The 20,019-nt window shown below is 32.3% G+C and overlaps 2 protein-coding genes and 1 long non-coding RNA gene across 4 annotated transcripts in view; 1 reads left to right on the top strand and 2 right to left on the bottom strand.

Annotated features, from left to right (window-relative positions):
• Window positions 1-7,126: 7,126 nt before the first annotated feature.
• Drep4 (DNA fragmentation factor-related protein 4) lies at window positions 7,127-10,539 on the bottom strand. Its single transcript, XM_088234262.1, has 4 exons — window positions 10,256-10,539; window positions 10,006-10,141; window positions 9,727-9,915; window positions 7,127-7,998 (listed from the first exon to the last, which is right to left on the bottom strand). Exons 1-4 carry the CDS (start codon window positions 10,361-10,363, stop codon window positions 7,361-7,363), a joined length of 1,071 nt encoding a protein of 356 aa, XP_088090388.1. The 5' UTR covers window positions 10,364-10,539; the 3' UTR covers window positions 7,127-7,360.
• A 2,594-nt stretch (window positions 10,540-13,133) lies between these two features.
• Window positions 13,134-15,432, bottom strand: LOC148276430 (uncharacterized). Its single transcript, XR_015823732.1, has 6 exons — window positions 15,293-15,432; window positions 14,962-15,031; window positions 14,313-14,369; window positions 13,987-14,124; window positions 13,426-13,494; window positions 13,134-13,271 (listed from the first exon to the last, which is right to left on the bottom strand). It is a non-coding gene; the product is annotated as an uncharacterized LOC148276430 (long non-coding RNA).
• Window positions 15,433-19,521: 4,089 nt separating this feature from the next.
• The window catches only part of LOC148276431 (sodium-dependent nutrient amino acid transporter 1-like), an 86,709-nt gene continuing 86,211 nt past the window's right edge, over window positions 19,522-20,019 (top strand). Inside the window, exon 1 of one of the 2 annotated variants that reach the window (XM_088234280.1) lies at window positions 19,522-19,869. The gene's annotated coding sequence lies outside the window, so the exon portion shown is untranslated. The remainder of the gene's footprint in view (window positions 19,870-20,019) is intronic. The other variant, XM_088234281.1, reaches the window with a different exon arrangement.

The raw sequence follows: 20,019 nt of genomic DNA on the forward strand, positions 1-20,019 counted from the left end.
AATACGTTTCATTATTATATATTTTTCAAATCATTTTTTAAAATGTTGCATTTTACTAATTATAGTCCTTTCAAGAACAACGGGTAGTTTAAATTAGATTTTTTTAAATGTTTATAGTCGAGTTCTCTAGAACTAGAATGCAGAATTGTGTAGATTTTTTAAGTATATAAATAACAAGATTTATTGTTTATCAATAAGTGTGTATACATATTTTCTCCGATACAATTTGAAATGTGCATTTTAATTACATTCTACTAATTATTATTATGATGAACACAAAATATTTAATAAAAAACGTGCCCGTTTAAAAATAAATACTCGTAAATATATGACATTTTCTTAAGCAATCGTTTTTTTTGCTCTAATCCAAGAGAGATTTTTAAAAACATTTAATATAACATCAAGATTTTTTAAATCAGTATTCTGTACATTATAAATGTTTTTGTGTAAGTTTTGCAAAAGCGCCATCACTACATAATTAACCTATTCATGATTTGATTACATGAAAATACCTACATATTTATAAACCAGTGTTTTCAATCTATAACTTAGTACTCGTACATATTATTATATTTTTACTATTAAGAATCGCAACGAAATTCAGACGAACGCAGAAGCATCCTGTGTATATTGTATTACCATATCATTAGCAACTAATAAAGCAATAGTTGTCTGTCACGCTCATAAGCGCGTCTGAGCGCGAGATTATTTTCATAATGCGTATGCCGTGCGATGTCATACCATTGGCTTATTCACGGATACTACACACTGCGTATGTGTAAGCATAGTGCACGCGCCAGCTTATAAAAATCCACCAGTACTGAGTACATCAGTACACAAAATATGGTGAAACCGATGGGAATAATTCCTTTTAATATTTAATTATTGGTATTTCATATTAGAGATTTTTCCTACAAATGAATGGAGCTTTAATGCTTTCTTTGTTTACTCTCACTGCCAACACAATATACAGGTAAACATTATTTTACGCTGGAGTTCCGTTCCAAGAGACACCGGCGTAATATGAACACAAATATAATGGAAGATATAAGGTTAGGTTCCGTGTCAAATATCTAAGCACCATCTAACATGTTAATTGAATACATATCCTATATCTATATATAATTAAAATAAATTGGAAATGTATTTAATAAATACAGTTTAAATTCGTTTACAAAATAAATAATAATCTCTTGATATAAATAATGTTTTTTTTTTTTTTTTTTTTTTCTTTACATATTTATTACAGCAATATACAATTAATTATTTGTAAAACAAATTAATTCAGTAGTAAAAGTAAACATACATATTTTTTTTTTTGCTGTTGGTTCATCTAAACTGCCTAACTAGGGATAGCTTCCCCGTTCTAAGGCAGTAAATTATGTATTTTATAATGATATTTAAAAGTATTTACAGTGTTATCATAATGTGTGCTTTTTCAGTCTTAAAGGTAAACAATGAATATCCAGAGAAAATATAAATAATACCAAAATCTCTATATCCTAAGTCCTAAGTCATTACTAGTAAAACAAGCAACCGGCTTACGTCCTTCTACATCGGACAACAAATTCTCTGACTCCCTCCGACCAATATGGATTAAGAATGTAGTCAACACCTTCCTCAGCCTGGCAATCCCACTACATTTCCAGGAAACTGGGATAAGGTTATATACCCTTGGGCCTATATAATATTGCTGCCTTTGAGCCAAAAAAGTATTGACTCCTCTGTAGAATCAGATCCTTATTGGAGTGTCTAGTATTATGAACATGACAAACCCTTGCGTATTTTTCCCTGCTGAGATGTGTGACCGCTACATAAATAAATAAATAAAAACTATTATAAATACTAACTCACCAGTTCGTCGGTATTAAATTAAATTCTCACACTTTTTTGAAATAAGCATCCAATTTCATTTGCTTTGATTGTAGCTTCCTTTCTTACTATGTATATCATAGCATAAACTAAAAATATTTTTTAATTTTAATAACCATAAAATAAAAAATAAGATCATACCTATTGAAAATACGGAATTAAAACCAACCCTATAATCCTAAAGAATTCTGGCAATTTGTCACAAAAAAACGTTCTGAAAGTGATATTCCTTCTTGTATGTTATCTAATGCTATTCACATTACTGGTAGTCAAAATATTGCAGATCTTTTTGCTGATCATTTTTCTTCTGTATATTCTGTTAACAATATTTCCTATGCTCTAAATAACTCTTCCCTGAATTATATAGATCTTAGTAAGTGTGAAATATTTATTGGTGAAGTATTTTATTATTTAAAAAGATTAGGCAGGAAAAAATGTATTGGTCTTGATGGTATTCCTGAACTGTTGTTAAATGAATGCAAATTTGTAATGTCCACGCCCATTTGTATACTGTTTAATATGTCTCTTTCCTGTGGCACATTTCCTGATTCTTGGAAAACTTCATATATCAGGCCAATTTTTAAGTCGGGTGACAAGTTTGATGTCAAAAATTATAGACCTATATCAATGTTATCTATCGTTCCGAAAATATTTGAATCTATTATAACAAAAAAAAATAACACCAGTATTCAAAAATGTGTTGATAGATCAACAACATGGATTTCGAACTACCAAATCCACTACAACCAATCTGCTTGCTTATACTACTGCTATTACTTGTGCTCTCGAAGACAATTTTCAGGCTGATGTGCTTTCTACAGACTTTTCTAAAGCTTTCGATAAAGTCAATCACACAATTCTTCTGGCTAAATTACAAGCCATTGGTATAAAAATCCTTTATGATCATTTTTCAGGTCTTACCTAAGTGAATGATAACAGTTGATTCAAATTAAGATTTCCTTGTCTTCTCCAATCACTGTTACTTCTGGAGTACCTCAAGAAGCTCACCTTGCTCCATTATTATTTAATAATATTTTTATAAATGATATTATCAATGTTTTTCAAAATACAAAATTCTGGCTTTTTGCTGATGACAACAAGGTACTTAAACTTATTGAATCTCCCAATGATTGTCTTCTTTTTCAACATGATATTAATTGTTTTAATGAATAGTGCGACATCAATTGTCTTCAACTTAACATTGACAAATGTAAAATAATATCTTTCTCGCGACGAAAAAAACCTATACAATTCAACTACAAATTACAAAATTCCCTTTCAATTGTTTCGTCAATAAAGGATCTTGGCATTACTTTAAATAGTAAACTCTCCTATCGTGAACGCATTGATAATATTGTAAACATATCTCTCAAACTTCTCAGTTTTATCAATAGAGTGACGACGGACTTCAAAAATATTAATACCATCAAAACTCTTTATTGCTCACTAGTTCGACCCCATCTAGAATACGCTTCTCCTATTTGGTCTCCATTTTAAAGGACTCATATTGATAATATTGAGTCTGTCCAACACCGTTTTCTAAGAAAAGTGGCATGGTTGCTCGGATTACAAAGGGGTAATTATTCCTATTTTGAAATAGAGCAATCTCTTAATCTGTCTTCATTGGAAAGACGTAGAACTGAGATGGACTTTATATGCATTTTCAAAATACTTAATGCTATAGGTGATGTCCCATCTCTGTTGCAATCAATTTCTTTTCACGTTCCCAACAATGTCACCAGAAGTCAAAATCTTCTATTTATAAAATCTTCTAAGAGCAACTTTGGTTTTTATGCCCCAATGTCCAGAATGTGTAGATTAGTCAATTCATCACACGACTTGGAATTCTTTGGGATAGATCTTCCGGCTTTTTGTAGATCTCTTCGCGACTAAACAGTGTGGGATGAAGTTCGATTTGTATGGTTTAGCTCGAAGTCTTAGGTCTTTCGTTTTTATGAATATATTGTTTACAATTATTGTTTTGCCCTTGTTTGTCTTTGCTAAATAGTTTTATGTTCTTTTTGTTCAGTTTCTTGCATTTATGTTTCTTAATGTAACGGTTGTAATTGGCTTAGGCCGTATATATAATCAATAAAATAAAAATAAATACCATTTTATTATTCTTAAAAACAAAACGAAAACTAACTCTGAAACAATTTCACGTACACAATAGGCTGCTCGCGTATGCGGTAATAAAACAACGTGTAAAAGTGTGTCTGCTATTGGAATCGTGGCACTTACTGTCGTCTGGTGTCGGCCTAACTGGGGAATCCCACGTCGGCACCAACCGGCGTAATTGTAAATCGGTATAAATTGAACCCTCGCCAAAAGACGTTTACATGTACAATATTAATTGGAGTCACCATGTTAAACAAAAGTTACAGTGTGGTTACTTTTATTTTATCACCAATTTTTTTCACTTTCTTGCGTAGTCAATGAATATTTGTCATGTATAAAAAAGAGACATGTAAATATAACAAATCAAAATATATTATCCAAGAAACATTTTTGATAGATTGGATATTGTAGATTTGCTGATGAAATATAAAAATATACTGTATTTAACTTTCATCTAAAGCATTAAAATTAAATAAACAAGTATGTATGTATAGATATTCTGAATCAGGTAGAAGAATTTGTGTATCTGGAAGTATGTTTACTAGGGATGGAAAGACCGAGAAAGATATTGAAAGGAGGGTGAGTGCCGGGAACAGGGTGAACGGTGCACTAAAATCTACTTTGGCAAACAAATGTTTATCACCGGAGGCTAAACTAGCAGTTCACAATGGAGTTCTAGTGCCAACTCTAATGTATGGGAGCGAAGTATGGAATTGGAAAAATGATGATGAAAGTAGGTTAAATGCTGTCGAAATGCGATCCCTCAGGCGAATGTGTGGTAAAACGATGTATGATAGGTGCACAAATGTCGAGATCCGTGAACTGTAAAGGGTGAGATATGCATTATCGACAGAATCAAGAAAGGGGTGCGGCGGTGGTTTGGACATGTAGAGCAAACGGACAACAAAAGAACGGCTAAAAGGATCTACGATGCGAATGTTGATGGATGCAGAAAACGAGGAAGGCCAAGAAAGATATGGCATGATCAAGTCCATCAAATACTTGAAGATGGACATGTCAAAAGTAGGAATAATTGGTGTGCGTGCTCGAGAAGATGTATGAATGTAGAGGAAGCGAGGTTTGTATGCAAAGATAGTGATATAGCATTCTATCCTCTCTGCCAACCCTACGGGTTGCATCATTAAGTTTTCCGCACTTAATGATGCATAGGGCACTGAATTGGTACACGAATCGCAGCGCATCTTCATCAGTTTTTGTTACACAAAGGTAAGATGATTAGTCTTACGCTTCAGGTGCCAGTCCAGGGACTATGAAATATTCTAGTGTAAAAACACACATGGGAATCGAACCCGAGACCTCTAGTGTAGTAGGCAAATTCGCTGACACTTCACCATGAGGCCGACCGAAACTGGGCTTTAAATGTACTAAAAAATTCAGAGGGACTTAATAATTATACGCAAATCGCGGGGATGTCATTTTGGGGGTTCACTGTTTTAGTGTTTCGTGTGTTGTCAAAATATACGTATCACTGGACCGTTACCTAAACTATATGATTCTTTTTAAAACTTATGAAAAAATAAAACAATGCTATATTTTTGTAATTAAGATTTATTTTTTAAAAATACAGATGTATTTCCTAAAAGCATTTGCTACATATTTGATTACTTGGCTAAGTTTGTATAATGTATTGCAGTTTTCAATACGCTAGAAGGTGACGGGTAGCATAAAACAACTAACATTCTAGTTATCCACTAGATGCTAAAGTCAATGGGACAAGCTACATAATTTATTTTCCGAAGCTTAAAAGCCTCGGTCTTATTTCTAAAAGTCTTTTATTCATAATAATAATATCTACATAAAATTCTCTAAAATGAGATCATAAATATATTTTTTGATTCATTGTGTATGCTTACAAAAATACATACCATTTTGTAACTAATAATAAAACAATAAAGATCAAAAAAATATGTTGCGTACAAAATAGAAATGAGATTTTTTTTCTCTAAATATGTATTCATGTTAAAATATTCCTGTATAAAAATACTCTGTATTTGGATTTAGGGCATTAAAAAATAATAAATTTAGAAATACATACATCTATAAATGTTTTCAACAACGGCATTATGTATTTTACAAAATTATTTGATAATATAGGAGTTCTACAAATATAATGATTAAAAATGTGCATCAATGAGTATCTTTACACTTAAAGAGTACTTTTACAGAGGTTGGGTATTTTCTTATTGAAGTTTGATTTATATGGTGTCTACCGATAAAGTAATGTAAAATATATTTTCAACCAATATGACATATTTGATAATATTTTTATTCTCTGTTTAAACTGTTTTAAAACCGTAAAAGTTTTAATTTTTCATAGGAACATTGTATCTGTATTGGCAAGTGTAATACTGTTAATTTCGCTGTCAAATCATATAATAAACAATCGGAAAATTCAGAAGTTTTATCTACGTAGTACCCTATGCACAATAAAATAGGAAAAGATCAAAATAATGCTAGATCAAAATAAAAGCTATAAAAAAGTAACTATAAAATAAATGAAAAATAGTGGGTGAGAAATGGATGATTTCGCACAAAGGTGCCGAGTACGGATGTTTGTATAGAAAATTAATTTTGCTATTTATATTGATTGATTGATAACAATCGACAATAATCAATTGTTAATACACGTACAGCTTTTACTTAAATACTATTTTCTATAGCTTATAAGTAAAATTAAGTAGATAAATAATATAAACTACTATGTATGTCTTAAATTATTATGATGGCTATTATATTCTAGTGTTGATATTTAATAAATACATAATAACAATGGATTTATGTAACATCTGTCTTTACAATCATTATTAATGATAATGAATAGAATTCCATCATGTTTTATAATACATAATAAACCGTATTTTGCCGACGATAAGACGCATCGGACTATAAGACGCACCCTAAAATTTATTTATTAATTTAAGAAAAAAAATGTTTTGGACGATAAGACGCATCAGACCATAAGACGCACCCCAATTTTTTATAAAATTTTTAGAGTAAAAAAGTGTGTCTTATGGTCCAAAAAATAAAAGAAATGTAAAAATAAATACTCGTTCATTACACCACTATAAATGGAAATAATGTTATTAACACATACTATAAATTACAAGACTGAAAATAGGAACATAATATAATTGAATTTACCATAGAAAAATTAAAACATTCAAATCCAATTATACTAGTACAATTGCATAATTTTATCATTTCGTATTTCCAACAAAGACAACCTTTAAAGGATCCTTAGTTTGGTCATTACGATATCAGATGTTTTCTATCACAGCCAATTGACTCCATATCACACCGATTCCTTTCAATTTTTGACAAACAAAATAAACATCCGCCGGTTGTTGGACTAGTTTAATTCCATTCCTGAGCAGCGTGCGCAGATCAGGTAAGTGTCTGAGGAGGCGTCGTGGCTCGTCTTGTCGTGGCACACGATGTGCACCAGTTTCAGGTTGTCGGTGGTGAAGAGCTCTCGGTAGTACCAGCCGGCGGATATGCGCGCGGAGCCGAGCTTCTTGCCGCAACTGTGGCAGGAGAGGGCCGCAGGGCGCTGAAGCAAGGCGGCTGCACGCAGCACGCCGGGAACCACGCTGCGAGACAGCTCCACCCGGTGGTCGAGGTTCCAGGTCTGGAAGAGGATCCTCTCCTCTCGGCTCCGGTAGGGGTTGATGGTGTGAGCGCCGGTGTAGCGGCAGCACTCCTCGCTCCACAGGCCCCCGCACAGGAACCTGCCCTCCTTGTCGCACAGTCTCTCGCTCTCCTCGGAGCTTCTATCGAAGTATTGACCGTTGTAAGAGGCGATTTCTAGCATTCTTTGCAAATTCTTGATAAAGAGATCTATTTCTTGTTTGATGGTGCTGTTTTGAGAATTGATGTAGATATCGGATTTTCTCAATAGCAATTTTGTCTTGTAAAAGTAGCCCCTTATTCTGTCCTTAGCTTTCCTGTTCATAAATGCCTCCTTTGTATTATCGTTAGTGTCTATACCTGGAAGTAAAGTAACTAAATTATCAGTTCAAATAACTACACAATGACAATTATTATTTGTTAAATGATTAATTTTAATTTTTTAAAATTAAATATGTAATTCAATCCTTCTATCTTATAATTGTATTTATCTTTTGGAAGAGCAACAGAAAATTTATAGACAATTCGTAATATAATGTAATGTATGAGTCCAATTAAAGTTTTTCACGACTATATAATTATTTTTGTAGGCATACTAATGAACAGATTAAAAATATGTACGAGTGTATAAAAATATTAAAAAATATCAAACATCATTCCCTTTCCGCACCTAATGGTGCATAGGGCACTGCATTGGTACACCAATCGCAGTGTATCTTGATCATTTTTGTTAAATGAAGGTAAGTTTATCAGTCTTACGCTTAAGGTACAGTACAGGGACTATGAAATATTCAAGTGAAAAACACACTTTAAATTATATTTCATATCAACCATGTCGGGAATCGAACCCGAGACCTCTTGCATGGTAACCAAATGCGCCGACCATTACATTACACCACGAGGCTGACTTAATTTATTTATTCAATTTTGAGAGAGTTAAATGAAATAATGATTTCGGTCCTAAAGCGTTAGGAGGGATGAAAAGGATAAGAAAGATTAGGATAAAATAGGAAAAAGGAGGTATTCTGCTCAACAGGAAGTATAAAGTGATGTGATACATATTTAATTAAAGTAGTTCTATTTTTTTAAAAAATAAATGAGAAAGTTTGAATCAAATATATCAAGGGAGGAATAAATTTTGTTATATTCTGTGCAGCTACGGTTAATAAAGGAATTTTGAGCGAAGTTATTGGATGGTACAGGATTGTAAAAAAGTCCGACTTGTCTGGTAAATCTGGTAGGGCAGTTTAGATTCATGTTTTCCAAGAGATAAGTACCTACTTTCAATTATACTATTCAAGATCTTGAATAAGAAGCGCATGTCAGAATCAGTTCTTCGTTTGGTGAGAGAAGTCAGATTATGGAAGGAGGAAGAGTCATCGTACGAATCGAACGTTACATGTGCTTTACGGTTGAGAATTTTCAAGAATTTGTTTTTAATTCCATCTAATTGATTTATGTACGTAAGATATTGGGATTCCAGACAACAGAACCAAATTCAAGGTGGCTTCGAATGTAGGAGTTGTACAAAGTTTTAAGGGAAGTTTCTGTAAGCCTTGCTAACAGATGCCTGAATGTGCGATGAAAATTATAGTTTTTTATCCATGATCACGTCAAGATCCCTCAACACTTTTTTATTTTTACGAGACTAGAATAGTTTATTTTGTAGTCAAAGAAGAATTTAATATATTTCCTGTGTCCAGGCGGATGAAGACCACAGTTCTGTGAGTGAAATAGAACCGGAACATTGATTGAATAGTTTCAAATCGATAGCTGCTCTCGTGTAAAAATTCCGATTAAAGGAATTGGGTAGAAATAAGTCTGTCTCCTTGTGTAGTAGTTGACACGTTTGTCTATAATTCTGGAGGTTCTGTCATCAGTCTTCTAAGCGTAAGACTGATGACCTTACCTTCACGTAACAGATGATCAAACTAAACTGCATTTGGTTTCCCAATACAGTGCCCTAAGCATCGCTGGGTGCGGAAAGGAGGAAGACGATAAAAAACAATTAGTTTTTTAGAAAATAGCATTTTAAGATCTCCCGAGTTATTAAACAAATTATTAGAGATTATTTAATACCCGGCTTACCTTGGAACCAGTCTGGATCGTCACTCCTCCGGCTAATCTGGATCTTGTCCTCGAGGTCACGGAGAAGATACTCCTGAAGTTTCCCCAACTTCTCGCTTATATTCTGATTGAAGAACTTTTGAGCCTGCTCCCCGGCCAGAAGGTACTCGCGTTTGGTGGATCGAATTGCATCATACAGGTGTTCGAAATCTAAAAAGTTTCGTAAATAACTTTTATTATTATTATTTCTAATACAGGAAAGTCTGCATATTTTAATGGAAACATGTAAATAAAAAATACCAGTCTTCATTTTTTCATTTTGCCGGACAACGACAAGAAGACACTGCGGAGGAAGAGTGGAAAAGTAATCGTCGTCGTCGACCAAAGTTCCATCTTCGGCAACATAACACTTGCACGTTTGCCATTCATCCTTGACCTGAAAAAAATATGTATTCAATATATATTATCCGAGTGTATAGTTAAAACGCGAAAGAGAAGAACTTAATTTGACTGTAATGATTATTTTTATCGTTTTTGATGTTTTACTTACCATGAGTTTTTCGCAAGACTTTTTTAAAAGCTCTTTCAGCGAATTAGCAGCTACGCCGATTTTCTTATCCCTGGTTAAATTGGTTACTTTGAATCCCTTTTTCGCCATATTTTTTTATTAATCAAAGCCGCAACAAATTCAGAGCGAAATAACAAAGGCATGCGTAGTATTTTACAGTTTATACAGATTTAATCGTAATAAAAACAACGCACAAGACAAAAGGACCAAAGATAACCAAACGTCACAAATTACAAACATAACATTGACCTTGACATCTAAGATATGGATTGACATGTCAAAAGTATACTTTACTTTTATCTATGTATTAAAATTAAAATATTGCCATATGCTATAAATAAAAAACATTCCAAATAAATGGGTACCTACCTGCACTGAGCAATAAAACAAAATAATAATTTTATTTATTATTCAACATTCACTTTTCCCTTTTCGTTTAATAAAGTTTAAAAAAAGGAATGCATTGGTAGGTATAGGGCGCTGTATAGCAAACATCCCAACACGTATTGCAGCTACCGAGCGCATAGGCGGTTGGGATCCTAGTTAATTCCTCAGTACCAATTCTGTAATTTTTTAATAATTTTATAAGAGCTAGATTACAATACGACTTGCAGCCATAGAGATCATATCATTATATATGGTTTACAAATGAAATTATTATTATGGTTTTGGATAGTTTTACCCCTTGCGCCTTTTTATTTTAAAATAATGTTTTTTGACAAGCATTTTTTATTTGCAGGATAATTTTTTTTTTAGAGTGAACCTATACTGAACACACACAAATGTGTTAATGCAAAATAGTCCATTTTTCAAATAATGAGGGTTACTTATTTCATTTTCCTGAACACGGTCGATATCAATAAATCAATTTAGTGGAGTTAAATTCAATCAATTTTCGAAGTTAAATGAATATTAGGTATCCGCCGGATATTGATCTATTATCCGGTCGGATAATTAAATTAAGCCGGATATCGGATAGTTACTGTATATCTGTGTCATCTCTAGTAAAACACAAACAAACCATCATGCCGTTTCCCCGTAGGGTTGGTAGAGAGGATAGAACGCCATATCACTAAATCTTGCATATAGACTTCGCATCCTCTACATTCATACATCTTCTCATGCACGCACGCCGATTATTCCTACTTTTGACATGTCCATTTTCAAGTATTTGATGGACTTGATCGTACCATGTCTTTCTTGTTTTCTGCATCCATCAACATTCGCATCGTAGATCGTTTTGGCCGATCTTTCGCTGTCCATGTCCAAACCAATGCAACACCCCTTTCTTGATTCTGTCGATAATGCATGTCTCAGCCTTACACAGTTCACGGATCTCGACATTTGTGCACGTATCATACATCGTTTTACCACACATTCGCCTGAGGGATCGCATTTCGACAGCATTTAACCTACTTTCATCATCATTTTTCCAAATCCATACTTCGCTCCCATACATTAGAGTTGGTACTAGAACTCCATTGGGAACTGCTGTTTAGCCTCCTGCGATAAACATTTGTTTGCCAAAGAAGATTTCCGTGCACCGTTTACCTTGTTCCCTGAGATCCCTGGTTCGATGGTTTTTCAGTTTTTTAGTGTGTGACTGATAGTCCTACCTTCATGTACCTGTATATTACAAATTATTGTTATAGACAGGCAGCCTTTGCTGATGCCCCTATAACTCATGTACTGCTTTTTGTCTGCAATCTTCTTCCTTCAAAAAAGCAACCAGACGGTTTTTGAACTAGTTGACCGAAATGGAATGGGCAACTAGAATTGGTAATTTATTCCAGTCTGGAACTTCCCTGCTAGAAAGGAAGTTTTTCTTGGGATTGAGGTGGAATTGGGGACGATAGAGCTTCCAGTTATGACCCCGTAAATTTGTGATGGAATTTAATTGATACATCTCTCGCAGGGGGCAGTCCTAGTAATTATTGAGTATCTTATAAGTTTCAAGAAGTCCCCTCTTTTTCGTCGTTCGTCCAATGATGTAAGTCCTAGTGCTTTTAATCTACAATGATATGGCATGCTTTCGAGTAATTTGGAGATTTTTGTAGCACATCTTTGGCCTTTTCCCAATAGCTCGATGTCTTTAGTGCTCGCCAATGTGATGTGATTGAAGTGCCAGTATAGTGTCTTATGCATTAGTGGGTTTAAATAAGGGAATGATAAGAAAACACTATCCCTTATTACACACATATTTTTTAACTAAATAAGATATCGTCTACTGCAATCCATCACCGCATAACTCAAATTTGACCACTTTGAGACTAAAATGTTTTTTTAGGTGTGTTCAGTAAACTTATTGATTTTTTTACATTTAGGTAAATCCTACTTTACATTTATTTTTACTAGCAATGTTTGAATATATTCACCGCCAAATGGCATAATTGGATGACTTTAAGTGATATTACAAACGCAGTGATGGATTGCCGCTGATGGGATCTACCAGCAAAATGAATTTGCTTTAAAATGAGATTTTTTCATTCTGGTTAAAAATTATTCATTTGATTAATTACGATTTACAGCTACAGGGAGATAGCGGGTTTTGGAAATAGATGACTCATTTATAAGGCTTTTTCCTAGCTTGCCAAGGCCTTCTAAATCATTCTCGAGGATGGGTTGACAATTTTTTTTAATACGGATCATGAAATAAATTAAAAAAAGTTCTGATACAAAGACACTTGACAATTTTTTTAAAAGAAAATTTATCAAATTATAACTTTTACTCGGAAATATGCAAGAGAAAGAATGTTATGGGATATGCATATGACGCATTCATAATTTTACATGAATTTATCATAGATATAGTTTTATGTATGGCATAGGCTAAAAACTGTAAGAATTTTTAAAAAGCAAATTGTTTTGTCAATTAATTTATTCTATTAAAATATTTTGAGAGAAACACCAATATAATAGATCATACTTCTTGTAATTAAAACAGTCCGTAAATTTAACCGTCCAGTATGTGGTCCATAGTGCATCACAGCTACATAATCTGAAAGAAATTTTAATAGATAATTAATACTTTGAAATTAAAATATGCACTTAATCAAATTTAGCAAATATGGTCTTCACGGCATTAGATCTAGGTGGTAGGAAACTCATCATGACAAAGTATAGTTTTGTATTAATATTTCAATTAAATGTACCTTTATTAAAATAACACGCCATATATAGTGATGATCCCATTCTGAAAGGCTTGAATTGATATTGCTAATCTGTAAAGAAAAAAAAACATGTTACGTAGGATGCTACGGTGAAATATTATATTTGTACCATTGTGAATAAACATCAGTTAGCAAATATGTCTTCACGGCAATCGGAGATCTTGGTGGTAGGAATATCATCATGACATCAAGATGTTACAATGAGAAAGTCTAGTGTATATAAGTGTATTATTTTAACTATGCCAAGAGTGTTATTTTGATGATTAACTAAATCTTTGTTTTTGAAATTCTTGCTGAAATTTGCATTTAAATGTCTACAAAACTTATGTTTTCCAGGATTTAAAAAGAATATTTGGTTGTGATAACTCATTTCAAATGTGCAAGTTTAAACTATTTTTTCATACTTTTTAGAAAAGATTTATCATATATAAATAATATTTCATATTGTTATGTGTTGAAACAAAAAAAAAAAAACAATACAAAAACAGTACTTCTTCATTAATGAATTCTTATGTTATATGATAATAAATGATTAATTAATACCTCTAAAAGTCAGCATATATGTCCTGTTGTTGATAGCATTATTGTGGTCTGTGCTGTTAATACTGACGATTCAGACTAATTTGCACCATCCATTATTGGAGCTACTTCCCAACTTCACCTTTCTTTGCAGCAAAATGTCTGAAAATAATAAATGACGTGTAACAGCTGATTACACTTTAAAAAAGCTAGTGGGGGAGATATATTTGTTTCATCAGTTAGCAAATATTGTCTTCACGGCAATCGGAGATCTTGGTGGTAAGATATCATCATGAGTCGAGCGTATTTATATACTGGTAATTGAAATAACTTTAATTATTATAACTAACCGTCAGGTGATGTTTCCAAACTCCATTCTGCAAGACCCGTGTGTTAATGTTGCCAATCTGTAAAGAAAAAAAACAACTATGTAAATGACCATGTAACGGTTAAGCTTTATATCTGTATCATTGTGTATAAACATCAGTTAGCAAATATAGTCTTCACGGCAATCGGAGATCTTGGTGGTAGGAATATCATCATGACATTAAATTAAAGCATTCTTCTGTTAATGACAAAACACCTGTAATATTATTATTAAGTAAAGAATCTAACCGCAAATGATCAAATAGTAAGAATATGATAGAAAATATTCCCCGAGGAATAAATATCTGTTGAAGACATAGGAAATTCAGTATGAGTAAAATGCAGAGTTTTGAAAGTTAATGATAATTTAAGATACGAAAAAAAGAAACTGAAGATTTTCAGACTTTTCGATACTGATAATATTGATTGTTAGATGAAATTCAAAGAATTTGTATTCTCGAGCCTTATTAAAATTACATTGCGATGTATAAAAAATATGAAACAAGGGTATCGTCTTTAAATTGTATTGTTTTTTGATGAATGTACGAACTTTACAAGCAACTTGCTTTTGAAAAACTGATCTATCCAACTGATCCTTTACGTAATTAGTTAAAGTGGAAATAATAAACATACCTTTGATAGTAGAAGCTATCATCTTACTGAAAATGGACACTGGTTCTAGTTTGTTTCGACCATTCCCAAGCTGAAATACAGATCGAGAATGTAATATAATTTAGACATGAATCATATTTGAATGGAAACGAGAATAAAACATCAGTTAGCAAATATGGTCTTCACGGCAATCGGAGATCTTGGTGGTAGGAATATCATCATGATATTTTTTTATAAATAACAAAGCACTGAATAAAATACGTATTTTTCTCGATTTATAAAATTAGCGAATGAATAAAATGTAAAAATAACTACTACTAATGGTAGAACGGAATTATTCTGAATAACAAACCTTTTATCACGACACATCGTTGGAGATACATTTAGATGCTTGCGGATAGGCTATGAATGTAATATTAGCCATTTTAAGTGTAAACAACCACACGTGCCACCCGGAAGAGAATGCCATAGATAAATGGTTTGAGAAATGTCGCAGAGAAGATAAAAAAATAAAACCTGGTAACGGCAACGTAACGGAACTTGACAAGTCAGGAGCCGTAACATTAGAAAATAAATCAATTTATATTTTTTGGGTAACTACCTTATCCATGAAATGGAACGCTACAAGTTTATTATTGCTAACAAAAATGATAATTACTGTTTTGTATTTATATTTAAACAATTTTTTAAAACTTTTTCATTCATGTAATTTTCTAACATTTGCACTCTTGTACTCGTTCAGCTTGTATCTATACAAACATGTAATTTTTAAACTTTTTATATTTTTTATTTTTTTATTTTACAGATTATATTATGTACTTGCATATCATTTTGAATTTATTTCCATACCTAGTACTATTTTTATTTTGTATTTTTAAAACTTTTTCATACTCTTTTAATTTTCAATGTATTATAATTTTTATTCTGCTTTTGTAGATAATGTTACAGTTAAAAATACGAAAAAGTCTGTAAATAAATATTGTTATCTGCATGTCCCTAAATGAGTTTTTTTACAAAAACTCCTTGGGAATATTATAAAAAAATATGTATAATATGTTTTAATTAAAATAAAAAATATATATAATGTATAATATGTTTTCAATTAAAAAAAATAAAAAATAAACATATTTAAACATGTATTTAAAGCCGATATTGTTTTTACATTATACGAGAGTAATGAATTTGGTATTATACGGGAACTTACAATGAGAAATTCCACTGTTTTCTATTATTTTTTTTCTATTAGCGTATAGGCAAAAATATAAATATATTTTTTGTGCGTTATTTACAAAGATATGATTTTTTAAAGTTACATTTATCAAATACCGCGCCAAATGACTGTAATCAGTGTGTTACTTTTCGGTAGTGACGTCATGAAACGGTTGGCGTTTTTACTTTCACTGACCGCGGTAAGTTGTATTTCTCCAGCCAATAACAAAACTGACAAGAATATATGGAATATTGCTTGGATTACTTCATTTAGTTGATCGTAATTTGCTCATTTCTATGTTATGGTTGTTTTTAAGAACGTTTCGATTTAGAAAAATCTAAAAAGTTGACATAATTTCTGGTTGAAAAAAGAGTATAATGAAAATTATACTCTTTTTTTTTCCTATGGTCATAACGTTCCTTGCAAGGTGCGGGAGCTTTAAAGCGGAAACCGGAAATACTACACGTAGATATAAGGATTGACGTCATTCTTTACGATTTTTAAATGAATTCTATTTTTAACATTTTTTATTTATTTTTGCGTGCATTTTTGAGATACTTCATCCTACTCCAAAATTTTTAAATATTCACGTGTACACGACAAAATTAAAAAAAAATAATTCCGGGTTAGGCTGGAATTCCTCATTACATATTATGAAAATGAGTATATAAGTACTCAAACCTCTTTTTGTGAGATTTCAAAGGTATGCGATTTTTAAAAGGAATTAAAGAAAACTTAATTAACTACGCGTTATTTACATAATCATATGTGTCACAAATAATGCATGCGTACAATTCACGCGTGGCAGTGTTTTGGTCGCTAATCGCAGCGAAGATTGTTGTGCATTATTAAAATTATTATTTTTTCTCTAGCTGATATCTGACATTATGGATTGTCCCACGGTGTCCCAAAATCCCAATCCTTAAAATTTAAAGTGTTACTAAAACAATATCATTTATTTTTATCTTATAAATAAAGTTTTTCACTAGCTATTTCAAAGTTATGCTGTTTTTAAAGTTCGTGGAATGAATAATTTTTTATGTAAGTCATTACATTTTTTAAGCGATTTTCCGCGAAACGCATTTGCCGCACAACAAAGGTTTGAACCCACGCATCCTAGGCGGAGCGGGAGCGGACATAAATTATGATTTGTACGTATATTAGAAGGAATTCAGCCCTTTGCGTCTCATGTAATCGGTCCTGCAGGCCTCAGTTGATCGGCCTTTCGGGCCTCGGTTGATTAGGATCTTGGGGATCTTGAAATATTGAATTATATTCGAAAATGAAACATTTACAATATATAAATAAAAGAATTTGAAAGTATTATCTTTAAAATGAACTTTTCAGTAACATTAAATGTTACTTGAAAATTGAAGAAAACTGTTTTTAAAATTATTTTAGAAATAAAATTAATATGGTAATAATAATACATTACAGTGACTCATTTTTAGATTTTGTCAAGAAATTAAAATGAGAGGTAATGAGGAAGTTCAGTGGTTTATTTAAATTTTTTTATTTGTTAATAGACTGTTAAACTAAGTCAAAAATTTATTTTTTTAATTTTTACATATCGTATTATCGGCGCTATAATTTTTTAAAGTTTTGTATTTCTGAAACAACTCCGCGTGTGACGTCAGAGGTTCATTTCCGCTTATTCTCATTCAGTTCTTCCTATTGGTCCAGAAGCGACAAGCAGACCGGAAATCTTCCATAGCTCTCAGATCATAGGTTGATTCACATGAACCAGTGACGTCATTTAAAGTAGTGCGTTTTTATCAAAATATTTTTTATTATTCTTTCTGTACATTTTCAAGAAACTTTGTCGTACAATTTAATGCTCTAATTTTTACCCCGCGTAAGAAAACATTTTTTGTATCCAATTTCCCGTAGGGCTGAAGTTCCTCAATGAGGATAATTATTATTAATTAGGTACACTGAACGCCGCGTCGGTGGTAAATCGCACACATGCAACATCAGTAAAAAAGGTCAACATATCATTTGAAATATTGAATTCCAGTATTAGACCTTTCAATTTATAAGTTTATTTGAATATCCATTGTTACAGTTTAACCTTACCTAACCGTAGCGATTCACCCATACAGCAGATAAAATTTGTACTGGAAGAAATCATACAAAAAACTGGATCTTTGCAATATTATCGTGAGACGGATACGGCAGATGGGCCGGCATGACCTCTGACTGAAATAATAATTTATATACGATTAGAGCAGTAAATTATATTTGATAATTTATAAAGCACTTCTTTCGGAAAACTTAGTCGTGCAGCTATAAAAGGCATGGACTGTCGGGATTCTAGTTCACCGTTTCAAGTAGTTATTTAAAGTACATTACTTTATAATAGGTACTTACACTTTACGTCTGGTTCAATTATGTTTTCATTTACTTTAGTAAGTTTTTTTTCCCCAAATAATGTTATAGTGATTTTTCGTACCTACTTACTCAAACATCGGGTTTGTAGTATTTTAATCAAAGTGACTTTACTAGGTATTTTTTTGTACTAATTCGTTTCTTGTTTTTTTCGTCAGCATAACAATAATCAATGGCAATTTAACAGCGCCAAAATGCCTGAATCTCCATTTTATCTATTTTTCTTCCCCAAAGAGGTTCTTCATTTCAGAAATAATATTTGTCCATCTTTGGAAATATCTATTAAAAATGGTGTAAACATTTTGAATTTACAATAGCGTTTAACAATTATAATTTTTTAATCTCCTACATTACAAGTTACAAGCCATCGGGGGTTTTGGCCTTGTGCTCGTCCCATTTTCCATGTCTCCGGATGTCTCGCTTCAGTTCCTGTCGTTTTCGATGTCGAATTCATTAGGTGAGGTGTTAGTCTTCGCGAAATCCAACCACCTCAGTTTGGGAGTCCCGACACTTCGTCGTCCCGTTGCGCTGTTTTGCTATGGGTACTGAGGAGTCTTTAAAGTGGTCGCTGATCATTTTCGGAGCTTGCTATGCCCGGCAAAATCTGCATCTCGTAATACCTTATATTATCTTAAATTACCACACAAAAAGCATTCGTTTCGTGTTCTAAGAAATGACAAAAACTCTTTTATAATAATATTAATTCACGAGGGTTTCCAGTATCAATAAAATAGAAGAGTAATATTGCTACTGGCCTAATCTAGCGACTCTAGCTAGATACGTCCCCGTTAGCAATTTTAGGTAGGTACCTAATAATCTCATACCTCGCAGCGTTATTTATAATACTTATAATGGTCGTCTACCTGAAGCACATTTCATTATAATTACAACTATACGTTATCAGACCTGTATGAGCGTAAACTTTTGCCTGCCGATAAATATTACAACTTCTTACAATGATTGTTAGTCGTGAGCCGCCATTCTCCGCCGGTTACCGTTCCCGCGGCCATATTTCATTTTCCATTTGCCGCCAAATGAAGTATATCGGCTGTCAAAAGTAATTCAACTTGCCGCGCTTTTTTTTTTAAATAAAAAGTTTTTTAAAGTGAACTTTCACTATCGCACTTATTATTAAATTTGTTCACATAAGGATTAATAAGACAATGATGAATACGTAGTACAATATCATTAGTTAATTTTGTTTTACAATGAAAAAATGAAGTGATTTTACGTTACACATACGTTGGTTCAAAAAATATTGTCTTCCCAGACTCTGTTTATGAATATTAGGAAAACGGATACGCAATAAATTCATACCTACATTTTCAAAGGTAAATGCATAGATTTAAATAATTTTTGACATATTGCACATATGCACATATTGATTCTCAAATTAATAACACTCAATGCTATTAGTAATTTTTAACAAATATAAATATTATTATATTAAAGTTAATCCATTAAAGTGTTATATTCATATC

Source organism: Micrasema longulum, unplaced genomic scaffold (assembly GCF_059751315.1).
Source record: "Micrasema longulum isolate JH-2025_06_02 unplaced genomic scaffold, ASM5975131v1 h1tg001218l, whole genome shotgun sequence".
Lineage (NCBI taxonomy): Eukaryota > Metazoa > Arthropoda > Insecta > Trichoptera > Brachycentridae > Micrasema > Micrasema longulum.